At 34.2% G+C, this 27,112-nt stretch overlaps 6 protein-coding genes across 15 annotated transcripts; 4 read left to right on the forward strand and 2 right to left on the reverse strand.

The window, feature by feature from the left end:
• Positions 1-1,985: 1,985 nt before the first annotated feature.
• LOC140967303 (uncharacterized) lies at positions 1,986-3,679 on the reverse strand. 2 transcript variants are annotated; one of them, XM_073427757.1, is made up of 6 exons: positions 3,496-3,679; positions 3,261-3,465; positions 3,059-3,177; positions 2,469-2,657; positions 2,279-2,330; positions 1,986-2,193 (listed from the first exon to the last, which is right to left on the reverse strand). In XM_073427757.1, exons 1-6 carry the CDS (start codon positions 3,537-3,539, stop codon positions 2,080-2,082), a joined length of 723 nt encoding a protein of 240 aa, XP_073283858.1. In that variant the 5' UTR covers positions 3,540-3,679; the 3' UTR covers positions 1,986-2,079. The 2 variants fall into 2 exon arrangements, with proteins under 2 accessions (XP_073283858.1, XP_073283857.1); XM_073427756.1 differs by having other exon boundaries at positions 3,261-3,675.
• Positions 3,680-6,595: 2,916 nt separating this feature from the next.
• On the forward strand, positions 6,596-8,132 carry LOC140967351 (gibberellin 2-beta-dioxygenase 2-like). Its single transcript, XM_073427825.1, has 2 exons — positions 6,596-7,085; positions 7,526-8,132. The coding sequence occupies exons 1-2, from the start codon at positions 6,688-6,690 to the stop codon at positions 8,130-8,132; spliced, it is 1,005 nt and encodes a 334-aa protein (XP_073283926.1). The 5' UTR covers positions 6,596-6,687.
• Positions 8,133-9,171: 1,039 nt separating this feature from the next.
• LOC140967256 (probable boron transporter 2) lies at positions 9,172-16,203 on the forward strand. Of its 2 annotated transcripts, XM_073427672.1 has the most exons (13): positions 9,172-9,360; positions 12,510-12,785; positions 12,863-12,945; positions 13,137-13,329; positions 13,403-13,541; positions 13,619-13,784; positions 13,914-14,080; positions 14,174-14,347; positions 14,446-14,541; positions 14,829-14,966; positions 15,052-15,371; positions 15,470-15,737; positions 15,818-16,203. In XM_073427672.1, exons 2-13 carry the CDS (start codon positions 12,682-12,684, stop codon positions 16,139-16,141), a joined length of 2,172 nt encoding a protein of 723 aa, XP_073283773.1. In that variant the 5' UTR covers positions 9,172-9,360; positions 12,510-12,681; the 3' UTR covers positions 16,142-16,203. The 2 variants fall into 2 exon arrangements, with proteins under 2 accessions (XP_073283773.1, XP_073283772.1); XM_073427671.1 differs by lacking the exon at positions 9,172-9,360 and having other exon boundaries at positions 12,322-12,785.
• A 1,044-nt stretch (positions 16,204-17,247) lies between these two features.
• On the reverse strand, positions 17,248-19,820 carry LOC140967257 (uncharacterized). Of its 3 annotated transcripts, XR_012173556.1 has the most exons (8): positions 19,539-19,820; positions 19,298-19,397; positions 19,108-19,203; positions 18,953-19,005; positions 18,618-18,764; positions 18,342-18,390; positions 18,015-18,062; positions 17,430-17,455 (listed from the first exon to the last, which is right to left on the reverse strand). XR_012173556.1 is itself a non-coding variant. In XM_073427674.1 (7 exons), exons 1-7 carry the CDS (start codon positions 19,760-19,762, stop codon positions 17,372-17,374), a joined length of 648 nt encoding a protein of 215 aa, XP_073283775.1. In that variant the 5' UTR covers positions 19,763-19,820; the 3' UTR covers positions 17,248-17,371. The 3 variants fall into 3 exon arrangements, 2 of the variants coding, with proteins under 2 accessions (XP_073283775.1, XP_073283774.1); XM_073427674.1 differs by lacking the exon at positions 18,618-18,764 and having other exon boundaries at positions 17,248-17,455; positions 18,348-18,390; XM_073427673.1 differs by lacking the exon at positions 18,618-18,764 and having other exon boundaries at positions 17,248-17,455.
• A 542-nt stretch (positions 19,821-20,362) lies between these two features.
• LOC140967333 (peptidyl-prolyl cis-trans isomerase FKBP16-3, chloroplastic) lies at positions 20,363-24,842 on the forward strand. Of its 6 annotated transcripts, none has more exons than XM_073427797.1 (8): positions 20,363-20,474; positions 21,236-21,284; positions 21,938-22,212; positions 23,441-23,524; positions 23,974-24,023; positions 24,145-24,193; positions 24,313-24,387; positions 24,509-24,842. In XM_073427797.1, exons 2-8 carry the CDS (start codon positions 21,254-21,256, stop codon positions 24,623-24,625), a joined length of 681 nt encoding a protein of 226 aa, XP_073283898.1. In that variant the 5' UTR covers positions 20,363-20,474; positions 21,236-21,253; the 3' UTR covers positions 24,626-24,842. The 6 variants fall into 6 exon arrangements, with proteins under 6 accessions (XP_073283898.1, XP_073283901.1, XP_073283900.1 ...); XM_073427800.1 differs by having other exon boundaries at positions 20,403-20,474; positions 21,245-21,284; XM_073427799.1 differs by having other exon boundaries at positions 20,411-20,474; positions 21,209-21,284.
• A 620-nt stretch (positions 24,843-25,462) lies between these two features.
• LOC140967309 (short-chain dehydrogenase reductase 3b-like) lies at positions 25,463-26,544 on the forward strand. Its single transcript, XM_073427763.1, has 2 exons — positions 25,463-25,659; positions 25,750-26,544. The coding sequence occupies exons 1-2, from the start codon at positions 25,646-25,648 to the stop codon at positions 26,513-26,515; spliced, it is 780 nt and encodes a 259-aa protein (XP_073283864.1). The 5' UTR covers positions 25,463-25,645; the 3' UTR covers positions 26,516-26,544.
• Positions 26,545-27,112: the final 568 nt, after the last annotated feature.

A 27,112-nucleotide genomic window follows, 5' to 3' on the forward strand; every position in this document is an offset into this window, starting at 1 on the left:
TATATATATATATATATATATATATAAAAGTTTGGTTGGGTTGGTGGTCACTATAAATGTGGGTCGTTGAAATACAATTTATTGCTACAACTTGGAATGGGTTTAGCACTAAACTTATAAAAAGTCCGGTAATTAATAAATGCAGAGCCCACATATCAACCCAACCTCGTTTTACGTACTATACTTGCAACCTCCCAAAATATAATTATTTACTTTTTAATTTTTCTTAAAATGATTTTTTTTAATAATCCAACAATTCTTACTATATAAAAAGTTCACTATAAAAATTTTATTTATCAAAATTTCATGATATATTCAATGCAAAATCTAACGATATAATTGTTATAAATATTGTTGTATAATATATTGTTTGTTCTTTTGATATTAATAATTTTTTTTTAACGTGACTTGTTCACTTTCATATTTTGTATGCCAATCTAACTGGCTATGCATGGGACGGAATTGGTGGATTATTTTGCATATCACATTATATATTTTTAAAAAATAACTCGTTATTTGTATAGATTAAAAAAAAGAGGGCTGATTTGTTATGTGTCACTAATAAATACAGACCATATTTTTTTTAAAAAAAAAATTTAATTTTTAAGTACATAATAAAAAAAAAATCATTTGAATTAAGCTTGCACTAAAAAAACAAGTATAAATTGATAATTTTTAAATAAATTCGTCATCATGCACATTTTAGATGATTTTATATAACTCGAACCTCATAGAAACAAAACAGTGTCATAATTTTTTTTAAAAAAATCTCTAAAATACTACTATTTTTTTTATATGATAGTACTTTTATATTATCTATAATAATAATTTTCATATAAATACATAAAACTTGAACCTCATAGAAACAAAATAGTGTCATAATCTTTTTTTAAAAATCTCTAAAATACTACTATTTTTTTTTTATATATGAGAGTACTTTTATATTATCTATAATAATAATTTTCAAATAATTGTTTTGAATGTAACAACTACCAACAACCAACTGTAACCCTAGCCCAGGTCCCTGACACTAGTATCATAAAAGTTCAGTAAAGGCATAGATTAATATCATAATTTTTATGGAATTAAAGAAGATTTTATCGAAATTAAAAACCATTACTGTAAAACAAATGGGTGTGAGAAATCTAAAAATTTATAATCACCATATAGTATAGAGACTACATTGCAAAGAACCAACTTCTGTATATTTGTTTTTTTTTTTTTTTATTATCACCGAATTAAATAATCGAATAAAAAAAATCAACAATGATTACATCAATGGTGGGAAACTGTTGTATGATCACACCAGTGAATTTTATTTTTAATCATGTCATTTATATATTTTTTCATTTTACTTGTATTTTTTTATTTTCATTTTTTTTACGGAAGACATGATAGACTCGGGACAAAGATTGCTAAAAATGAAAAGTTATCGTAACATGACAAAAAATGAAAAAAAAAATGTAAATTACAACACTAAAAAAATTACAAATTCATTGTTAACAGAAATAAAAATATATAAATTATATGACCAAAATTGTAATATTTTCTCATAGCCTTAAAAGTTTGGAGCCCACCTGGCTAACTATCAATTCAATTTCAATTTCAATTTCCAGTGTTGGGTCACGTTGAATTTTTCATATTTAAAATATTCTTTTTGTCTGTGCAATCCATCCTCAACTTCTTGCTTGTTTACTTTGAGTTAGAGGATTCTAATGCTAATGTTTAGGCACAATACTAAATATGCATATTTAATCTTATTTTTTTAATTACAAAAATAGTTATCTATCAATAAGATTGACATCCATAACAAAAAAGCGTGCAAATCTAGAATATCAAGACACGTTTTCAAGAATTTAGAATTATGTATCCAGTTACGTTTTCACTTAAGTTTTTAGTCAAATTATTAATGATTTAGCAATATAAATTATGTGGTTTATGTGGAATTTCCTCCAATAATTTAATATATTTTTAAAAAAAAAAGAAAAAAAAGACTACAAATCTATCAATAGGATAGATATCCATACGTAAATAGTTTGGGCTTCAAATATCGCCATAAATATTCCCCAATGGTCATTGCTATGTGTTGTTTTGGGCTGCACCAATGTCTAGTTGGGTTCTGAGCCAACGGGCTAGATTTACCAAGAAAAGCGTGTACACAAAATAGCAAGTCATGGTCCAGGTTACCAGCCCCTGCAGCCACAGTCGATTCAAGAAAAGTTTCTCTAACATAACAGGCTAGAATTTTCTGTGTTTATATGCTGTATTGCCTACTAACCTGCCCAAATATCTCTACATTTGCGTCGGGATAGTACCATAGGTTATATAACCTGATCAAACCGATTTCGAATCAGTCCCATATTCTACAATATCATTTAACTTGTATTGTATATGCATGCATATTAGTTAATTCATTGTTCGGTTATGTTATATATATATCTGTGTGTTTGAGTTAAGAAATTAGGTACTTCATAATGGGAATTTCCGCGAGGGGGCAAGCAAGGCCGACTAGAGACGCGAGTGCGAATCCAAGCCAGGTTCTGTCAAGCAGCAACCAAGCTAATTCCGCTCCGGCAAATAATATGTAGGCCTCAATGTTGTCTGCTACTCCGGCTTTGTAAAGCTCAGCACTTAACTCAATGAACACCACAAGCGCTCTGAAAATAAAAAAAAAATAGCTTGTCATACATGGGCACCAAGAGCATATCGAGTATAGATACATCTGTGTATATATATCTATAACGTTAGCAAAGGAAAAAATGAAATTAGGTCGAGTAAGCTGGCCTATCATGCACGTATCGTATTGGGGCCTCTAAATTATTAAATTTTAGTCTTTTTCTTTCAAAGCGATGACACAGCTTCGCATATCAATGTCTGATATCATGTTAACGATGATCCATATAATATCATCATTATTCAGATTACATAGAATAAGAGTCGAAAACACAAAACAAGCCAATTTATTTTACTAACACCTAATTTTGACTAAATATTATAGAACTAAACATCGTTCTTTTTGTCTCACAACTAATTGATAAAAGAGAAGACATGCACGCACACTAATGAGGCAGCTACTTTCTGTGGGCAACCGTCGGGTGGTGCAGATGTGAACTTGTCATCAAGAAAAAGTTGAAGTAATCCAACCGTGCAATAAAACAGTCCAAGCAGAGGAGGAACCTGCCCGCCCACATGCGAACCATACATAAAAAATAATTACATAGTAAACCATGTCCAAATACAACTCAAACATGCGCACGTACCCAGATGTTCGTATGAAGAGGACCGATGTCGATCGCACCATTCTGGTAGACTACAAGATGCACCCTCGAATGCAATCCATCGATCAAAGGACCCAGAAGGAAACCGCAGCCGAAAAGAGAGAGCGAGAGAGGTGCCCAGTAGTTGTTACTGATGATTTGCTGCTGATGCTGGTTTCTTTGGCAGTACTGGACGGATGGTCTCCTCCTGATCATCGTGTTGGAGTAATTTGGGCACCGCGAGCATTTCGGGAAGCCATTCAGCACAAACTGCGCCTGCATCTAAACTATGATATTTGCTGAATTAATCCCGGTGAGCTTTCTCGTCAGAATACATGCGCATTTGATCTCTCGCAGATAACAATTACCACCACACCTTAGCCTCATCCATCCATATGGAACTGGAAGGTTCGTGGCTTTTACCATTTTGCCCTCTCAAAACAAATTATATTGTACATTTCAGAATGTGGGTCCGGAGTTTGTTTAAAAAAATAAAGAAGAAATGAGGCCTGCAATTTTATTTTTATTATTTAAATTAAAAAATTCCTACGAAATAAATTAATTATAATGATTTTAGACATTTTAGAAGTAGCAAAATTAATAATACTAATATAATAATAAATAATATTACCAAAATCATGGGTTGAATTTTTTTTATTATTAAATCAAGCGAGACATAACCGATTTAATTTGAAATTTTTGTTCAAAATTCTTTTTAAAAAATCGTTTTATTCGTTTTGATTCTGGTTAATTTTATAAAGTGCCGGTTAAATCCAATAAGCCGAGCTTTAAACGAAAATTCAATATTTTTATATTGGTTTTTTTAATAAAAAAATTCTAATTTTATTAATTATTTTCTAAAAAATGAATCCGGATATTTTTTACCAAACCAAAACTGCTAGATTTTCATCAGGAACCAAACTGAATCAATTATTTCGGTATACATCCTAATTAATCAAATTAACAAACACTAGTAAAATTAGCATAGGGATGGACAAAGTTTTGGCCAAACCAAAATCATCGGTACAATCGATTTAACTAGAAAATTCAGTTTGGTTGACTCGAAAGCCATATATATTAGCGACAAAAACTTATGTGAATATCGGTAGGATTGACCCGTCTCACAGATAAAGATTTGTGAGACCGTCTCATAAGAGATCTACTATATATTAGCAACCTAAGTACGCGATAATTCACGTGTATATTTTTTTAAAGTAATTGTTTTAAAAAATCTTTAAGATTTTATAATACGTGCGTGCTCAATTTAAGTATTCTTGGAAAGGCCCCGACAATGTTCCCACAAAAACTAATCCTTGTTGGTTTAATTTTAAGTGAATCAAATATTCCCATTTTACTCGTTATTTAATGAACAAATTTAAAAAAAAAACAAATTAAATAGATATATATATATATTGGTAAAAGGTGAGACGAAAAAAGAATTTTAGTTTAAATATACGAATTTGGGATCAAGTAATTGAATAATGAAGCGAAAAGCATGCATGCTCCACCATGGCCGGCCGGTAGCTACAGATGCACTTTCTGTCCTTTAAATTAAATTAAACTAATCTTGGTGGGCATGCATTTGTAACTTTTCGTCATCTTCTGCTGTTTTGACTCCCTCAGTTGAATTTCAAAACTATATATATTTATTTAATTTTATATTTTCAGAAATTAATAAACTTGTCAATAATGTTCAAAATATTTATGATATAATCAAACGATAAGTCAAATTATTATATATCCTCAATAATCACTTCAAGATAAAAATTTTATCTTACGAGAAAATAAAATATAACAAAACTTAAATCCAGATATAATTATTATTTGGAAAAAAATAATTTTTTTTACATAAAATCTTTCATATGTAAAATCATATTTCACTCTAAAATTTAATATATTAATTATATCGTATAATAACATAGTTCACTCAAAAATTTGTGTTAATGGCGAGAATGAGTCAATTAGTTCTGCCGTCCAGTGCTTATATTATTATTAATAATTAATTAAGAATTCTTTGAAGTATGCGACCGAGGAACAAGTCGAGACGCGTTTTGAATTGATAAATGAAACTTTTGAGCTGCCATTGAATAATTTTGAGTAGCTAGACTAACATTGGATTTTAATTTGTTGCTGCCGTCTCCAAATTTATTGAAACGAGCGGTACGTGTGCATTTGATTAATTCGGTTATTAACCAAATTAACTAGATTTTTCATTCAAATCGAATCAATCGAACCTTTTTTTTCCCTAATAAACAGTACGTCAATCAAAATTTTTTCCTAATAAACAGAACTATCGAACTTTTCCATTTAGAAAATATTAAACCAACAAATTTAAAAATTAGTTATATTGATCGAAGAAGACTGAAATTTTAAAAATCATTTAAAAAAAATGAACTAGAGTGTTCGAAAAGTTAGGACAAAGAGAAATGGGAATAATGATCGACCGTACGTGTTAGATATGCTTATATGATGTCAACTATTTAATTAAGATTTAGGATAAAAGATTTTTGATTAGAAGTTTAACCTAATTGAATATAGTCATAAAAATAAAAGGGAAAAATTGTTTTTTTTTTTGTTTATGTATTTTTTTTCCCGGTTTTGATCATCTATAATGTCAAATTTTAGTTTTAGTCCGAAAATTTTGTTTTTTTTAATTCATTTTTCCAACTTGATGTTGATGTGACATCAATACAACGCTGATGTGGTTCTAACATGTATAGTGTCACGTACAGCAACACTCCCAGTGAAAATGACTGAAATTTTTTTAAAAAAAAATCGGAAGATATATGACTAATACTGAAAGTCGATAATATAAAGAATCAAAATAATAAAGAAACAAACATATATAACTAAAAATATAATTTTCTCAAATTAAAGTCCATCTAGAAAAAAACTATTATTTTACTTTATTTACTTTTTAAAAGATAACCGAATAAATCAAAATAATCAACCTTTTATCAAATAAAACCAGATTTTCATAACAAACAAGAACCAAATAGTTTTTATATTAATTCAATTTGATCTGTTATTTCGATATTTTCCTATGCTAATGGCCTGGTTCTATTGTTCTGTAGTGATGATCACCAATTAACTTTTCCTTAAATAAAACAAATACATTCCAAAGGCGGTGCCACCTATCTTTAAAGGCAAAAACTTGTGTGAGACGGTCTCACGGGTCGTATTTTGTGAGACGGATCTTTATTTGGGTTATCCATGAAAAAGTATTACTTTTTATGCTAAGAGTATTATTTTTTATTGTGAATATTGATAGGGTTGACCCGTCTCACATATTTGGATCCGTGAGACGGTCTCACATGAGACTCACTCATCTTTAAATCCCCCATATTTCTGCCTCTATATAACCAAGGCTCCGCCTGCATGCTCTTCAATCATCGTCGCTTAAAACTCCATTCTCCAAAACAGAATCACAATGGTGGTGCCAGTTCCGATAAACCACGACCATTCTCCGACGTGCGGGAATGGAACTATAAATAACAGCATTCCAGTTATAGATATGAGGGAAGAAAGGTCTGCTCTGTGCAGATTAATGGTCAAAGCATGCGAGGAATTAGGGTTTTTCCAGGTGAAAAACCACGGAGTTTCGAGTGATGTCATCTCCAGAGTTGAAGATGAAGGGAAGAAGTTCTTCTCCAGACCTGCGTCGGAGAAACTGAACGCGGGTCCGGCTACGCCCTTTGGTTATGGTTGCAAGAATATCGGGTTCAACGGGGATAAGGGAGACCTTGAGTATCTGCTCCTTGAAGCCAATCCTCGCTCTGTTTCTATGAGATCGAAATCCATCGCTCCTTCTGATTCTAAAATCTTCAGGTACGTACCTAAATGCTCTACTCAGTTAACTTGGACTTCCTCTCGTTTATTATTAACTGAAAGGTGTGTGGTTAAAAGTCTTGGAATCGAATGTTCTGTGACGGCTCACACATGGTTGATGATCAATCGCTAGCGACGGATTAATAATGGACAATGAAGTCATCAAGCCTAATTTGTTTTATGATGTATGTTCTTATTCTTATGATCCGTTATTGAAGGAATATTCCATAGCTGTTTTCACGAACAATTTATAAACGAGTCCATCTTCTAGTAAAGTAAATATAATTTTCACAATCCACTGTTTTGCTTTTTTCCACCTAGAATTATTCTCATAAATTTGTCTATTTAGTTTTAGTTTTGAGTAACATGTTGACTTTTTCGCATTTTTTTCATTGAACTGAAAATGGGTCGACTCATCATTATTATTTTCATGTGTGCAGTTATGCTATGAATGATTACATAGAAGGCGTGAGGAAGCTGGCATGTGATATTCTTGATATATTAGCGCAAGGCCTATTACCCATGCAAGCTTATTATGCAGAGGGCATTAATCTTAGTAACCTCATTCAAGATGCAAACAGTGACTCCTGCTTTAGGATCAACCACTATCCTACAATTAGTTCTTCTTCTCCAAGAATTGGATTTGGAGAGCATTCAGACCCTCAAATCCTCACCATATTGCGAAGCAACGAGGTAGGAGGACTCCAGATATTGTCCCGCGGTGGCATCTCTTGGATACCGGTTCCTCCTGACTCCGATAAATTTTGTGTATTCATAGGCGATGCTTTTCATGCTCTTACGAATGGGAGATTCGTGAGCGTAAGACATAGGGCGGAGCTAGCGCCAAAGATGAGCAAACCTCGGATGTCGATCATGTATTTCGCGGCGCCACCCCTTGAAGCACTCATTTCTCCTCTTCCCCAACTAGTCTCATTTGAAAACCCAAGTAAATACAGGCCTTTTACGTGGGGGGAGTACAAGAAGACTGTATATTCATTGAAGTTGGCTGATGATCGACTCGATCTCTTTAAAAGCTCCAATCAATAATCTTTAATTAATAATCTATCAATTTAATGTTGTTTTCAAATTATGTATAATATTAATTAATGTAATTCAGAAAGATAAATTTTTGCATGTATTGAGAGTATATTTTTCCTATATAGTAAATATTTACGTATAATTAGTATATTTTTTAAAAATAGTTGGTTTGATTTGATTTGATTTGGATAGTTATTTTGTTTTTAATTTCTTTTAATAAAATTTTATTTCATTTATTCTGTTTTGGAATTCTTTTTCTTGTCTTAGAAGTTTTTTTTTAAAATTATTTAGAAGAGGGTAATTTTATTTTATAAAAAAATGATATTTTAAATTCAATTGGAACCTCACTGGATAAATAGTATGAATGCTGAATATTCCAATTGAGGAATAAAAATATAGAACCATGACATGCATGCAATTTGCACCAACTCAATGTACTTGTAAATGTACATGAGTAGTTTATATTATATCGTAAATAATAGCATTTTAGAGTAATTACTTTAAATTCTTTAATATTCAATAACTTATTATATAATATATATCAATCTAAAATTTCATGAGACTTATATTAATTAAATTTATAATTCTTGTTATTTTAGTATTATATTTGTGAAAATGCACATTTGATTTAAAAACCTAATTATTCTTATTTTTGGAACTTAATAAATAACAAGAGCACCTTATAGAGTGTGTAATCTTCAAATTAAGATAATTAACATGTAACCCACAATCCCACAAACTAAATAAAGATAATTAACATGTAACTCACATTAATCTCATAAATTAACCACCTAATGATTATATATGATTGAAACAATAATTTTCCATTTACTTGAGAACTTTTTCCTCTACTTATATATTGGCCTTCACTCATCAAATTCAAATGACACATAAACAAATACATTAAAAAAAAAAAGTTTAACTAATTTTTCTAGCTTACGCTAAGTTATTAGATCAATGACAAAAGCAGGCCCAACGGTAGGTAGATCAGTGAGAAAGTCAGGCCCAATGGGTTGTTTAAAAAGCCCAAATTACTGTATCCCTTTGGTTACTGAGGGGAACTACATACACAACAATGGCTGCCAGTACCACCAGAGATGGGATTGGAAATGAGGAGCAATTTGTGTACAGAATCAGCACCGCCGAGGAGTGGGATAAGCTCCGGCGAACTGGTTCCAATTATGGCGGAAATGTTGACAGATCAACTGCTTGTTTTCACCTCAGTATGCTCCATCAGGTTTCTTCATCTTCTACTTCCCTCGAATGATTTGGTTAAGGTTTTGGTAAACAATGTGTTTCGGATGTGCGATGCACATAGATAAGTTAAATAACGTACTAATCGAACTAAAAATGGAAATAATTGGAAAAACAAACGCCGCCTGACCATATTGCGATCGCCTGAAATCAATGGGTTTAATCATCTGGAATTAGGGACCTCATAGGGGCTCCAATGCTCATGGATTGTCGAAGCATAGTATTGATTGAAGCATACGTTGTCGTTTTGAAGTTTTCATAAATTTATTTTTCCTCTATTTCCCATTAAATATTTCTACTGTTGGAAGACAATAGGTTGAGTACAATGAAATTAGTATTGATTTGATTGAGAGAAACAAACATTAATACCAGGTAGTTAGTTGTACCACTTGTTGCCAATAGAATGAAGTCCATGTTGACTTTTTTGATTAAAGGATTTGGATTCGACAGAGGATTTCAAATGATTTTGTTTTGTTAGAATTTGAAATATATAACAAGTTAAATATGGAAATGGAGGGATTTCAAATCTATTTGTATGAAATTGCCCGAACGAGTTGGATGGATTTGATAACCGCACCTTAATACAAAAAGCATTAATTCTTTGGATTTGGATCCATCATATCATCTGTAGACTGTAGTAATATCATGTGGCTCGTTTACTAACCTAGTACCCAACTCGCCTACCAACTTCAACAAGGTCGTTAAAATAAATAACAAAAACTCTTATGAAAATATGTCAGGTTCATTCGTGAGACGGATATATGATTTGGTAGAAAGCAAGATAACCAATTGCTCAAGAATTGATCCAAATGATTCGCACCACCAGGAGGTTGTCCAATTCACAATGTATATACCCTACCACTCGGTCAAATATTTAATTCACCAATTGTATCAATTAGTGTTTTTTTGTCATCACCTCAAATTTCTCAATGATTTTGCAAGACACAATGATTTGATTGCTACGTCAAAAGATAAAAAGAGAACTAGAAAAATTGTTAACAATTTTTTCACAATATTGACTAAGTTAAGTGGCTGCCTATCTTTCGAAAAAAGATATAAAGATGCCCTCCATTAAAAAAAAAATGAACGGATCCTAGCAACGATAATAATTGATTATTTGTAATAATAATTTATCACTAACATGTCATGAATATGATTCATGACAACCTAGAAATGTGAGTGAAGAATAATTTTTAAAAAATAAGGTTAGGTAATGGGCACTCTTAAATCAAAAGAGATTCCCTTCTCAAGTACTTTATATTTTGTTGTTGTTGTTGTTCATGATGATGTATATTATATTGTGTACATTTATTTGTATATCTTATTAATTGATGTTATTACAATTTTTCAAAAATAGGTTTTTCCTTTAGGAAGTTATTCATGATTGAATAAAAGTTGAACAATTTTCCACCGTTCTTTTGGTAATATGATATTGATGCATCAACACTAGCCATTTACAAATGCAATTATTAATGTCATATACACACGTAAAATCTTGCTATCTTGTGAACATCAATAATGTATCACATTCCTATTAGATGTGATGAAACTGTATATCTAACATATATTTGTTACATCGTCGGTGTGCTCGGCATAGCAAAACTGTACACATTCATAAAGAATTTTGATTTTGTGAGAGCTTGTGAGGATCTGACAAATGATCATGAATTTGAATATCCGATATTTTCTCAGGTGGACCCGTCATATAAGATTTGTTCAATACAATTTATGTGGTTAACATAATTTACATCTGAATGTTTACTTAGTATATACCGAAAAATAGTGTTGGCAAGTTTTGTCGTCATTTGTTTAAAAAAAAAACATAAACAAAGTGAATCATTCTAATTTTATACTCTTGCTGTATCAAATTTTAGATCCACGACAAAATTGTTTGACCACTTTTTATATGTGCCCCATGCCAAAGTAGTAGGGATTGGTTATACATACAAAAAAAGTATGATTATAAGGTCAAGCGTATGCACCTACGCATTCCGTTGATTCTTTTTGCTTTAACTTGAAATAAGCCTCAGGTGACTACAATTAAAAATTTAAGGTACAGTTTTGGAGAATGAATATTTATATGAATATTCTAAATATTCGGATCTTTTTATGTACAAAATCAAAATTTTGTAGTTGAAATTACTTTTTTATTGTTAAATAATTATTTTGAATTTACACCGACACTATCATTCATCAACGGAGTTCGAATTTATGTGTACCATGTTAAAAATATTGGCAAAAAACAAACAAAAATAAAAAGCTCCAACATTCAGGTAGAATAAAAAAACAATTACTCTAACATAATTTGATCATTACGTTTAATATAAAAATTTACTCTATATATATATTATCTTTTATATTATACATAAGTTTTCATGAGACCGTTTCATTAATCAATTTTATGAAATAGATCTCTGATCCGACCCAACTCATGAAAATATATTATTTTTTATGTTAATATTTCTTTTCATTATAAATATAGAACATGTCAATTCGTCTACTAGATACAGATATATTATATCGTCTCACAAAATATTTACACTTTATATAATTTAGTCTACATATATACACCATGTGCCAAGATTTATCGGTCTTAATTAAGATCTTGTTACAAATCAGACCGATATGGCTGGGCTAGTTGATACTTTCGGAGTATGGCTTTTTTTTAGTAAGAAATATTTAAAACTTTTATAATTAATTTTGTTGAAATTCTATTTCTTCTATTTTTTAAGGGTGGCTAAATAGAATTTCGTTCATATAGTCAAGCATACAACATTTCGAAAAAAATATCGGAATTGTAATATAACCATATCTGATTTGGCTAAAAATACATATAAATTATAAAAATATTTTTTATATTAATTTGTGAAGTATCAAACCAGGTCGTTAATAGATAAGGAACGTGACAAGAATCACTGGCCATGAATTAAAATTCTGCAAATCACAGCCCCGCCAGCTTGTGCTGAACTGTCTTTTACTATTGAATACTATGTGGCGCGTTCTAAATATCCCTTTTGACCCGCTTACTTGCCTCTTCTCTCTACAGTGGACAACCACTAGCTTAATATTAACTCTATATAATAATCATCGCATACTTCAATGCTTACTACATTACATCAACGTTGATTTCAGCCCACCTTCACTGGTAATCTACTTACTTAATTCAAAATACAGCAGTTCCCAGACTCCCCATCAGCATGCAAATCTTGGATTCTTGAGTTTATTTTTGTGCCATTCAAAGGCAATGCGACGGAGTTTAATCGGATAGGCAAGCAAATCTTGACAACCCATCGTAGCAATCAGCATGGAAGAGACGTTTGTGCCGTTTCGTGGGATTAAGAATGATGTTCAAGGGAGGCTGCTCTGTTACAAGCAAGATTGGATGGGTGGATTCAAGGCTGGTTTCAGGTTCATATCTCTACTTGTTCATTTAAGTTCTAATACATTTTTTGTGTGTGATAGTATTGCTATATGTATCATTTCAGGGTGCTGGCCCCCACCACCTATATATTTTTTGCTTCGGCCATACCAGTGATTTCCTTTGGCGAACAACTTGAGAGGAATACAGGTACCAAAATGTGTTTTTCATTTTCTTTATATAACCGTATGTGTGCGTGTGATGTAATGTGCTTGGGCTGAGACGCCGAGGTACCCAAGAAATTGCTTCACAATGAGGGCAAATGTGCCTACACCCTTGAGATATTTTTGGACTTTATAACTTCCGTGTGTTATTTATAACTTTATTCGAATGAACTGCAGATGGGATTTTAACGGCAGTTCAGACTTTAGCATCCACTGCATTTTGTGGGATCATACACTCCATTATAGGAGGGCAACCGTTGCTAATTTTAGGAGTTGCTGAGCCTACTGTCTTGATGTACACCTTCATGTTCAACTTTGCCAAGCAAAGACCGGATTTGGGTCGTGAACTCTTTCTTGCATGGACTGGATGGTTAGCCTGATTTGGTTTCATTTTATGTTTGTGTCCTTGTGCGACCTCAATATGTAACACACAACTTTTTCAGGGTTTGTGTTTGGACAGCAGCTTTGTTGTTTTTGCTGGCTATTTTAGGAGCGTGCTCAATTATCAATAGGTTCACCCGTGTGGCCGGAGAACTGTTCGGAATGCTTATTGCCATGCTTTTCATGCAGCAAGCCGTGAAAGTAAGAAACCTGATTTGTATGGAATCATCCGACTCAAACAAAAACATTAAGTTGACCTTGTGATGATTTGTGTAAAGGGACTGGTGGAGGAGTTCCGCATACCAAAGAGGGAAGATGCCGGGCTTACAGAATTTATACCCTCATGGAGGTTTGCGAATGGCATGTTCGCCTTGGTTCTGTCATTTGGTCTGCTACTGACTGCATTAAGAAGTCGAAAAGCAAGGTCATGGCGATATGGGTCAGGTGAGGATCAGAAATAGATCTTTTTAACATAAACTAAGGGCGTATTTTGATTTTTTTTTTTTTTTTTTTATCTTTTTTCGCAATCGAGCAGTTGTATCATGCATAAAATTGTTTATTATTTCCATGTAGGTTGGCTTCGGAGCCTTATAGCGGATTATGGGGTGCCATTGATGGTATTGGTGTGGACAGCGGTATCCTACATGCCTGCTTCAACTGTACCGAAAGGGATTCCACGACGTCTCATGAGCCCAAATCCATGGTCACCGGGGGCATATGAGAACTGGACAGTGATTAAGGCATGCCGGCCCCTTGCTTATTCACAATGTTTTGGTCATTGACTGGTTTCTTTCTCTATGTGGAACATAATGATTTGCTGTCAAATTTAACAGGATATGCTGAACGTACCCATTCTCTACATACTTGGGGCCTTTATACCTGCAACAATGATCGCGGTACTATACTATTTTGACCACAGTGTAGCGTCTCAGCTGGCTCAGCAGAAAGAGTTCAATTTGCGGAAACCGTCTTCTTTCCATTATGATTTACTGCTTCTTGGATTTCTGGTATCTATATGCGCGACTCGTTTAACATCTTGCATGCGTCTACAGCTGTACTTGTTTCTTGAACTATATAAGATGCTAATATTTGTTGTTGTTGACAGACATTAGTGTGCGGTCTCCTTGGAATCCCACCTTCAAATGGTGTAATCCCACAGTCCCCAATGCATACAAAAGCTCTGGCCACTCTTAAACATCAGGTGAAATATGATCTGTTGTTTTGATTGTAAAATCCTCAGAGAGCAAATACCTTTGTATATTAAATAAAGTTGGATTTTGGCGGGCTTTGTTATCTAATATACTTTAACTTACATGGGCATGCCTTGGATATATATTTCTTGGCTCCAGCTTACACGTGCAGGGGTGTGAAATGCATAAAACTATTTATTGTGCCACCTCCATGCATAACTTTTGGATGAACTGTTTCAACAATTACCATGTATCCATGAAGTCCTAATACTGAAGTTTTGCTCTTGAACTAACGCAGTTGCTCAGGAATCGGCTTGTTTCTACGGCACGCCAAAGTATGAAAACAAACTCGAGCTTGGGACAGTTGTATGGGAACATGCAAGAAGCTTATCAACAAATACAGACTCCTCTCATCTACCAGGAGTCATCACATAGAGTATGCAACTATTTATCTACTTCTTTGTGTAAATCCTTGCTCTTGCACTCCGTGTACTAGAACGATTACGAAAATTGTTGAACAGGGGCTAAAGGAGTTGAAAGAATCAACTGTTCAGTTAGCGTCGAGCATGGGAAGCTTTGACGCTCCAGTGGATGAAACAGTTTTTGATGTTGAAAAGGAGATTGACGACTTACTGCCTGTCGAGGTGAAAGAACAGCGTGTGAGCAACTTGTTTCAAGCCATTTTGGTGGGAGGATGCGTTGCTGCCATGCCAGCCTTGAGAATGATCCCAACCTCTGTTCTCTGGGGGTATTTTGCTTTCATGGCCATTGAAAGCTTACCCGGTAACCAGTTCTGGGAAAGGATACTACTGCTTTTCACTGCGCCAAGCAGAAGATACAAGTAATCCAATGATTCACACATTTCATTCCTTCCTTTTTAGAGCCGAAGTGTTCTCAGAGCCACTGAATTTATATATTTTTATGCGTGTGTTTTGGCAGAGTTTTGGAAGACTACCATGCCACCTTTGTGGAGACTGTGCCTTTCAAGACAATCGCAGCATTCACGATTTTCCAGACAACATATTTGCTTTTTTGCTTTGGTCTTACATGGGTTCCGATTGCCGGAGTCCTATTCCCTCTTCTAATTATGCTTCTGGTCCCCGTGAGACAATACATGCTACCTAAGTTTTTCAAAGGTGCACATCTTCAAGATTTAGATGCTGCAGAATATGAAGAGGCGCCGGCTGTACCATTCAACCTTGCACCGGTAATAACTTTTTTTTTGTTTCCCCAACAATAAAACTCTGATGTTAGTTTGACAATAAATGAAAATTGTAATGAATGCAGGAGGGAGAAGGAAGAGTTTCGTTTGCTGAAGGTGAGGAGATATTAGATGGAATTATTACAAGAAGTCGAGGTGAGGTAAGGCATATTTTCAGTCCAAAAGTGACGAGCTCATCGGCAACCCCTGGAAAAGAGCCTACACTCGCGATGCAGAGCCCACGCGGGTCAACCGAGAGAGTATCATATAGTTCACGGGTTAGTGATCTAAGAAGAGATCACCAATTGAATATTGTTGGAAAAGGATCTTCTAGTCCAAGGAGTAGTGGAGGAGATCAAGTTGGTCCATCTAATTTGGGGATTAGTCCTCGCAGCTCCACCACAAAATAGCTTAGTACAATTTGTTAGTGTCAACCATATACATATGCTTGCAATATATTCTTTTTTGTGTTTTGTTTGTCACTATCGTTTTTCTTTTCTAGTGTAAATCTTGCACTTGAAACTCCTTCACCAGTTAATGATCCGACCTGTAAAATAAACATGATACTGATGTGTTCATTGGTGGCAACAACAGCCATTTCTACCACAGAGCATGCAAATCAAGAACTGACATGAACATGGATCCACATGTACAGTACGCAGCACTTGCAGAGGTGAGAATGAAATCTGACTTTGAATACAAAGATTGATGAAAAAGCTACAATGCTCCTACATATATTCATAACCGCATGCGCTAAGCCCATCACTCAATGGTTGAAAAGGAAAAGAATTTTAAATGAAATGGTTGTGTTCCACTTGGCCTAAACTTCTAGTTGCATGATTGTCTGCTTCTGTTAGCAAAGAACGATATTCAACTAACTTGGACGTTTATACTTTGGATACCCAATTTCAACACTATTCCCTCGATTTTCGGTTTATGTATGCAGCGGCAAAATCGTCTTCAATTAACATAAGTATTGAGAGTTAGAGGTGGACACGGGTCGTGTTCTTCGGGTCTACCCGACCCGAATAGTCGGATACTCGATAGTGTTGAGTTCGGATCGGGTACTTGACTTCTTTTTCTTTTCTTTTTTTTTTTTTTAAGTAAAACTTTTTTTTTTTTTTTTTTTTTTTTAAGTAAAACTTTTTTTTTTTTTTTTTTGAAGGAAAGTAAAACTTATAATTTCTAATTTTGTAGCAACAAAATAATCTATCAAGAAATAATAGACTTATCGAAGTCAGGTTTTTGGATAGACATTTTCTATTTTTTTTAAAAAAAATTAAATAAAAGTCGGGTTTTTGGATAGACATTTTCTACTCGAACCCGATCCTACTAAATAATATAATCGGGTTCGGGTACTCAAATTTACCCGGGAATCGCAGTCGATGATATAGTAGTCCATGTATTATATATTTGAGGGAACTTATCAACATAACTCGTCAGTGGATGATATAGGACTCTATGTATTATATATCCTCTAGATATACTGTGTATTTTGTTTATTTTTTGATAAAAGAAATTGAAACCGATAAAAAAATTATTATCCATTACTTACAGATGTGTCTAACATTGTACTTCACTTCCAATTCATTTTGCATAGGTGCATTTAAGGGTAAAAATTCGATCAATATCTCATGACACTATTTCTGCTGGTAGCTTTTAGCAAACTTTGCAAACCCTTCCAAACCACGCAACAGCAAGCTCTCCAGAAAAGGTTGCAGCACCTGGAGAACCATAATTAGTATGTTGGATTATAGTACGATGATTTCGAGTAACAGATTAAAGTAGATCTTAGTTTCGACGACACTGGCACTATTACGTCCATCGTATATGACGATACCATCACGATCATGCCATCTCTCCATTTTGGTTATTTGCAAATTCAATTGTTTTTCTGAAACCATTCGTCCCAAAAGCTCGAGTTCATAGAGGTGAGACAACCAACAATTATATGAAAACATTATTTCAATATGACATTCAGAGACACTCGAGTTGAGGGATATTTTTATTCTAGCCTCCAAGGCAGTTTTGGCATCAAAGGCTCTTAACCCCTGGAGAGCATGAACCGTGTTTTATGAAGTTGGTGTTGACTGGTACTTGTTCCTAATGTTTATCAACTTTAATGTATACATGCCGAGCATATATTCCCTGGTCTCCACCTTAAAGGCGTAGGGGCGTTGGCATGTAAAAATATAAAACTATTGATTGCAACAATTCCAATAAACTTGAGCTTTTGGGAGACTGGTTTCAACAAATGATTTTCTGCTAAAAGATAATACTTACAGATGCCATTGGGGTTAGCAGTTGAGGAACTTCATATGAAACAGTGAGCTGAAATACGAAAAAAATCTTAAGTAAGAACAGATTCAAAAATTCGAACTCCGTTGTATCTCATGTGCAGAAAGTCAGTGAAAAAGTCATATATGTAGAGACATTCTGTAAATATTTTATGGATGATCAAGATACTATCTCATTGCATATAAATTTAAAAAAAAAAAAAACTACAACTCGAGAAGTAAAAAATGCAATCAGAAAATGATTGAGAAGTATATGTCACATAAAAGTTAAAACAAACAAATTTACAGCAGGAGAGAGAAAGTTAATACGTACTTCTACCACACATGAATCAGCACCTTTAGGAAAAAACCTTACAGTTCCCCTGCAACATTTGTATGCTAAACTTAGTGTCGGAAATATCAAGATTAACAAAGCAAACTAAAAGTTTCCTGTAGCTCTCATTTGAAGGTATGCCATTTATAATTCCTTTTCTAAATATTTTTCCATTTTGTTCGTAACAATAGAAAAGAAAACATTTAATAAAAATCAATGGCATGATCACACTTATATTGTTCCTTTTCAAAACTCACTTAAGACACTGATAAGTACCTAGCACAAATCCAGCTGACTATACATTTGCTGTAAAAAAAGTTCTCTGTCGCAGAGAGTTGTGGGAAGTATAGGAAACTTCAATTAATAGATTTCTCAAGATCAGAGACCGAATAGCTATGCCAAACGCCATGAATAACTTGCAAACTGAAAAATGTAGTGAATTTCAAAAGCATTACATATCGGTTAATAAATCCCAGCTCTGGCATTTGATAGTAACATCAATGCTCGGATCATTTACTGTTTTAAAGAAAAAACATAATCTTGAGACAAATGAGAAGTTCAGCACGCTTCTTTTTTCATATAATATTTGTTTCTTGCAATTTCTATGTTACCTATTAGGAAGACCCTCCAGCGACCTCCATTGGATTTTCTGGTTTGGTATAGGCTGCATTGGTCAACAACACCAAAATTTGGTGGCTACTTAACTTGAAATGAGGACAGTAAAAGCTATGGTGTAATAAATCTCAATAATCACTTTAGCAGTTACCTGCAAATTTCGAGCCACCCAAGAGTATTCTATATCTTGACCAAATGCTTTATACTTCAGTGACCATCGTGATCGATCAGGTTTATCATCCAGAATCTAAGAACAGTATGAGATATCAAATTCCTTAAAAAAGCAAACGAAGTTACCGTACTATTCAGTAAAATTGAAAATCTAATCAGGGGTTGCCGACCTTTACAGATGAAATGAATGGCATCCACTGAGGAATGGCTTCGCGGTCAGAGTAACATTTGTAAGCAACCGAAGTGGGCACATCGACATCCATCTTCACCCTGCATTGGAATCAGTAAATGTGACCGAACAGAGAAGAAAGCAAATGAATTTGATGTTAACAAGAATGTAACCAAATTACGTGGAATCCTGCCATCAGAAAGCAAATGAATTTGATGTTAACAAGAATGTAACCAAATTACGTGGAATCCTGCCATCGCATGACGGTAGAGAAGTGGCGGCGGGGGAATTTGAAGTAACATGTCCTTCTGGAGACATGATTCGTGTTGAAGCGATGGCGGAGGAGGCTGCTGGTGGTGGTGGAGGAGGAGGATAAGGAGGAGGGAAGGATCGCCAAGCTATCTGGGTTGGATATGGTGCGGTTGATTAGCGCAACCACGGTGGTTGATGCTGCTCCGACAGACATTTGTTTCAGACGACACGACACGACCAATCGTTTTTCACCGCTTTATAGACCTTTCAAATTTTATATATTAAACATTCAGTATATTATAACATCGTAATACCAAAACATATTGTATTTAAATCATGAAAAACAATGAATCAACAGCACATATATTCCAAACACACAAATGGAAGATTATGGTTAATATTAATCGTGAATAAAAAGATAGACAAATGGAAGAAGATGATTAATATTAATCATAAATAAAAGGATAGATTGGAAAAACAAAAAGTGGTGTCATCGTTAAAACAATTTTTATCAATCTCTCAACTATGATAAATAAATTTATTTTGATATTGAACTATTGATATATAAACTATTTATAAATTAATCAATTAGTATATTATCAAGCTGAAAAAGTTAATTTTACCCCTACTTAAATTGTATTTAAGTTCAATTACTATTAATAAATTCAATTAGACATACATTTTGATTTTCTAAATTATTTAATTTATTTTATTGAAGTTTTTAGTTGACGTTTTAACATGGCAAAATTCGTGTAACATGACGAAATTTTAAGCAAAGTAGATTAGGCCGATTCGGGAGTTTGGAAATTTAAAATAAATAAATAAATATAAGAAAGTGGATAGGGAGAAGGAATACCCACTAGCCAATCATTCCCACTCCATCGCTGTAGCTCGGCTATTTAGTGTCTCTTGCCATCGTAATTAAGGTTAGTTTTATTTGTCCGAGTTCTTGTAGTGTCGTTTTTGGGTTTCATTTATAGGATTGCATGAACTTGAAGTGTAATGGGAGGAATCTGGTACACTAAATCATAGTTTAAGAGGGGGGAAAAAGTAATATTGTAATGGGTGATTACTGTCATGAAGTTTGGAGTCGAAAATATTGTATGTTGAAATAAGCTTAGTATGTTTATGTGTAGCATGTGCTGAATCTTTGCAAATTGTAATTTATTTTAGTTTCTAAAACAGTGGACTTGTAAACACTAAAAGTTTAATGAACCGTATTTCGGTTGGTTTAGTTATATCAATTTGTTCCATTAGTTTTAAAGGCTCACACTATTTTATGTACAAGAACATTTGTAAAAGGGGCTGTCATTAATCAAAGGGGATTAAAGAAAGGAGATTGTGAATGGCATAATCGTACGTATCATGGATAGAGAAATCTGAAATGTCCTCTTGTGGTTGGATTAGTGGGTGTCTATAAATTGTGGAGTCAAAAATTTCAAGATATGTTGAAATCTAAATCTTTGAACAAGATATGTCACACGGTTTGTAAAATAAGAAAATTTAGTATTCACAACTAAGCTAAAGATTTCACATGCGTACAACTTGGACATTATTTCGCAAAAATTTCAAAATGATGAATTTTGACGCGTATGTGATTTCATGCACTGCATTGCTCAAGACTAGAGTTATGATTTAGCATTCAAACGAATGATAACAGACTCCTATTCTCATTCTCAGTCCGCAGTTCACTCAGACAAGGGAAATGGCTTCCGCTTCTTTGCTTCTTCCACTCGGTAACATTTTCTCTTTTTCTCTCTAACAATGGAGATTCTAACTTACAATGTTTTATCACTGTGGATGCCTCAGTTGAATGAAATTCCATCATTTGTGGTAGGATTATGTGTGAGATTTTCTGTAATGTTGATAATCGTTTTCTGGATTCTGTCCGCTGGAATTTGCTACTTGATGTGGTATATGGATGTGTTGATTCGACTTAGGAACCAGATATGTGGATTTCAGCCATCCAAGAGTAGGCTTGCTCCACCGACTTAGGGTCGGAAGTACGACATAACTATTAGACAATTCAATGGAAGAGTTGTGAGAAAGAGTTATTGTTTATTCATAAAAAAAAACATATTTTATTTGTGAACTAGGCAGAAGCCTCTAAGCCACATTTACATTTTCTGAAAATGTGTTTTTAAGCACTTTCTATATCAAAACTCATTCTGAGTTATCTTAAAAATTGTCAAGCTCGTCTAGGAAGGGATTTTCATTCCATTTTAGGAATTTGCTTTTGTTTCAACTAAATTTATCGAGGGAAGTTTACGTGATTGTTCCACTCTAGCAAATATTTTCGAAGAGTGCCCAAATAAATTCGATGGATGACATTTTTTTCTGTGATTTCATATCACGTTTTTAAATATTCTCTTGACCTGCTTTTATTCAGGTCCTACTCTAGCAAAAAAATTATCGACGAATCATCGAAGAGTGCCCAAAATTCAAATCGAAGGTTCTAGAAGGCAATCATCTGTAACAGAAGGTTTAAAGGCTCTTGAGAATCAGGACGATTGTCCCTTCATCAAAAGGCGAATTTTGATTAGTATAAGTGGTTTTGGACTCCTAAACCTTGTCGCTGGTTTGAGTTTTGCTGAAGCTGCTGGATTGCCCCCCGAGGAGAAACCAAAGTTATGTGATGATACGTGTGAAAAAGAGCTTGAAAATGTATGGTGAGATTACCTTGTTCCCTTGAATTTTTTACTACCCTGTTATTGTTATTTATTCTATGATATTTATCAATAATGATTCTGCATACTTTGACATTCAATTTGACTATTGACAAATTTTTCTTCATGGTCAAAATTTCTATTCCGAAACAATAGTCACTAGGTTATTGCCTTATGGGAGGAATTCTCTTCTCTTATCAGTACACCAATATGTTATTCCATTGAATATGTTGAAACAAGGTTATCAGTGACAACTAAAATTATTGACAATCATATAACTAAAGATGATGCCGATTTGATTCATTTATGGTCAAATCAAATTTCCATGATGTTCAGGCTCATTCCGATAACCTAAGCTTATGTTATTGAATGCAATTTCAAACCTTACTGTGTTTCTGTAGCAACGGGAATATTCTTCTTTACACAAATTTGGCTTGATATAAAAATCTATCATCTTGTTTCTAATTGTTATCAAAGTCTCGAGTGCTAGATTAGCAGGACTCATTTTCATCATGGTTCCCTTTAAGATTCCAAGGCATAGCCTTCCAAATACATTTGTTGTGTCTTTGTCAATCTATGTTTGTATTCATACCATTCTTTCTGTATTTTATTTGCTTGCCATTTTTTACTTCAGCTGTCATCTCAATATATGGATGTAAAGGGAAAAAGTTGATGTGAATCCTCATGATCAGTCTGTTCTAAGCTCGTTTGCTAATATGATACTACATCCAATCAACAGCTAGTCGTACATAGTATAATTATTCAGTATTGAACTTGTATTAAATATTATGGGGCGTGTTTTCTTCTGGTTTGTTGGAGAGATTTGGCTACAAGAATGCTATTCTTTCTTATCGTTATTCAATATCTGAACTAATTCACAGGATGATTAACAGTCTGAAAGCTACTTACTATACACTGATGTATTATTCTATCATTCTATGTCAGTTATCGTTTTTGAAAGGCATATATTTGCTCTCGCTTGTTTTGACGTTATTCGTAGTCAATCGAATACTTTAAAAAGTACTTTGCCAATTGCAGAACTGATGACTGTAATGTGAAAAATTCATTCAGTTGGGTCACACACATGAGCTAATGATCTGAGTTCCTATTTGAGCTTATAGTCTATATTTTATGCGGTGAAGTATTTGAAGTACATAAACTTAAATAATCAATTAATGGATTTTACATCGTACACTTGCCTGACTTCAGAAATTCTGTAATCGAAGGTACCTATGGTAACTACCGAGTCTGGTTTGCAGTATAAGGATATTAAAGTTGGTGGAGGACCTAGTCCTCCGGTGGGATTCCAGGTTTGTACCTAGTTGCCTTGCTTTCAGAGTATATCAAGACAAGTGAAAATAGAGAAACATCAGTAGAAGCTCAGTAGAGTAGATTTAAATTTTTTGCCCTTCTTTCTTGTAATTTCATCAAGCTACTAATTCTGCATTTATGCCCTCGTTTCCACATTGAAGCATGCTCCTTCCTTCCTATTTCCAATTATATTCCAAAATCATTATATTAATAAAATATGAATGGGGTCAAATTTTTTAGTCACCAACATGATTTCTGATTCATTCTTCTCCAACTCTACTCTTGTGACTCTTGATTGTAAATTGCGAAACATGTTTGTTTCAGCTCTATATTTGTTTGTGAGTGGCTTTTGTAGGAATGCATACAATAAATTCTTCTTTCCCTGTTAAATATGACTAGTATAGGAATTTCTACATATACTAACAATAACATATCCATTTTAATATAGGTTGCAGCAAACTATGTTGCCATGGTTCCATCAGGCCAAGTATTCGACAGGTAATTGTTTCGCATGCAACTTGTTTCTCACTCACTATTAGACTGTAGCATCTCTGGTACTTTGCCATCACGGTAGATGAAGTACTTATCCCTAGTGATTTCTTGTTATTTGAACTTCTAGTTCTCTGGAGAAAGGCCAGTTTTACATTTTCCGTGTTGGCTCTGGTCAGGTGAGTTGCCAAGGAGTTTCGCTTTCATTTGAGATGATTTAACTGTGATCATGTTCTCTCTGTGTGTGTGTATTGAACATGCCCATTGCTAAAAAAAAAGCTGAAATGCCCAAGTACAGGTAATCAAAGGACTTGACGAAGGGATTCTGACCATGAAAGCAGGAGGAAAACGTCGTCTCTACATTCCGGGACCAGTAAGCATGTTAAAACCTGTCGTTTTGTTTGAACTAGAGAACAAAATGTAGATGCTTGAAACGAATCAGATACAATAAAATCTATGAAAACATATAACATATATTTCTGTTGTATGATCAGTTAGCATTTCCCAAAGGACTCGCCTCAGCTCCAGGGAGGCCAAGAGTGGCTGCAAACAGTCCAGTTGTATTCGATGTTAGTTTGGAGTACATTCCAGGCCTTGAGGATGACGAATAAAGACATAAAGAAAGCATCAATTTTATATCCTCGTTGATCTATCACTACCACGGCTTGGAAGATGCTGAGAAAGGTTCCTAGTGCGCTTTCTCTAATTGATGTTTTTTTTTAACTTCACATTCAATTACATGTACAAGCAGAATGCATTTATAACGTAGACGAGCTGCCGAAAATTTTTGTAACCCTTCTATACAAAGAAAGAAAAGAGATTTTAATGGACACTGGTTTTCGTCTGTGTCACTTCTTTTATATCATAGGTGGTCTGAATTGATATCCGCTGGACCTTATCCCCCCCTCAACTTGTTGCACATGGTTGTCAATCAGTAAAATAGAACCGAATTCAAGCATGACTTCCACATGGATTATTTATTTATGTACTAGAATCGTGTCTTCTCTATCTTAAGTTAGATTTAAGTGGTGATTTAGTCATTAACTTACCAGTAGGTTATTTCAGAAAGAAAATGAAGGAAATGTAGCAAGTTATCAAAATAAATAGTTAACGTAAAAAATGGACTAATAAAAGACAAAATGAGATAATTTATTTTCATGTCTTATAAGTTAATTTCCGTCACTTAACCCATACATCATTATATCAATCAAATGAATGGTAGCAGACACGTCAATATCTCGAGCTTTGAAATCTATACCCCACTCATTTCAAATTACAACACATATTTATATAATATAGTTGATTTCTTATTCGCATACCGTGAATATTTATGTGTGTACGTTTGTATATTTTAAAATTTTATACAATTCAATACATATTTATAATAAAAATTTATTTTTTATTAGTTTGTATTTATATTTTAGATATTTTTTAACTAATAATTTGTGGCTTGGTCCCTAGATGAATATAAATACAGTGCATTCAACCCAAGTCTACTAGCATTGGTAATATTCAATATTCAAAGACCTTTTAACCCGGCGTATAAGTGGATCTGCGCTGTGCTACTCTATTAAAGTAGTCTATATTTAATTTGGCATTCAAGTTATTCATTTCACAAATCTTGCATCGGTATGTCAAAGCTAAGGTGAGCACACCGCCCCGCCCCTTTTCGATTATATATGTATGTATGTACATATTTTGAAATATTTTGGTTATTTATATATGATTCATATAGGTTGGAGGGTAAAGTGGCTGTGATCACGGGCGGTGCGAGCGGCATCGGTGAGGCCGCGGTAAGATTATTTGCCGAGAACGGGGCGGCCGTCGTGGTGGCTGACGTACAAGATGAATTAGGGAGCCGGCTTGTTTCTTCGATCAACTCCGATAAAGTGAGCTACCGCTATTGCGACGTACGAGACGAAAAACAAGTGGCTGAGACCATCAGCTACACCCTTGAAACATATAACAGTCTCGATGTCATGTTCAGTAATGCAGGAATTCTTGGACCCCTAACGAGTATACTCGACCTTGATATTCAAGGATTGGATGATGTCATGGCTACGAATGTGCGTGGCATCGCCTCGACTATAAAGCACGCTGCCCGTGCCATGGTGGATAGAAAGATCAAGGGGTCCATCATCTGCACAGCCAGCATTGCAGCCTGTCTCGGTGGCGCCGGCCCGCATGCTTATTCAGCATCAAAACATGCTGTGGTGGGTCTGGTTAAGGGTGCTTGCAGCGAGCTCGGTGCATATGGGATTAGGGTCAACTGTATATCTCCCTACGGGGTGGCGACGCCGCTCGTTTGCAACGCATTCGGTCTGGAACCCACCGAAGTGGAAGCAAACAGCTGCAAGACGGCCAACTTGAAGGGAATTGTTTTGAAGGCTAAGCACGTAGCGGAGGCGGCATTGTTTCTAGCTTCGGACGAGTCGGCTTATGTTAGCGGGCAAAACTTGGCGGTGGACGGTGGGTTTTCGGTGGTCAGCCACAGCTATTGATCTTCTTTCTAATCATCATTTGTATTGAATGAGAATCAACACCAATTATTCGAGATATATATGATATCTTATCTTAATTCATATTTTTTTAGCTCGGTCTGATCAAAACGGATACATCATCCCAAACTCGTCGGTAATGGGTATCAAATGAGAACCTTTTTCAAGTTCAAATAAGTATCGAGAAAGAATATTGCATGTTACTTTTAGTTATCACACAAAAAATATTTGATTCTTTTGAGTTATTATATGAGCATAATTAAACACTAATTTTATTAGTCAAAAAATTCTACAAACCATTGTCTTATTACGTCAACACTCTAGAAAATAACATGAAAACTGAGAAAATGAAAATTAATGCACTAAATCCAAAATTAGATTACCAAACTTAAAACAACCAAAATTAGTTTTTTAAAAAAAGTTATTTTCTCTATAGTAAATTAGTTAAATAATGTTTGCAAAAACTCAGGCGTCTCTCTTCCAACGTTGCTTACGTTTGTTTACCCGCTACCAACCAAGGAAACCTCTGATATCAATGTCATTCATCTTACCTGAGCATCGGTTTGCGCTTTGGCTCTTTGCACACGTTAAGTTTCTTAC

Source organism: Primulina huaijiensis, unplaced genomic scaffold (genome assembly GCF_012295235.1).
Source record: "Primulina huaijiensis isolate GDHJ02 unplaced genomic scaffold, ASM1229523v2 scaffold24871, whole genome shotgun sequence".
NCBI lineage: Eukaryota > Viridiplantae > Streptophyta > Magnoliopsida > Lamiales > Gesneriaceae > Primulina > Primulina huaijiensis.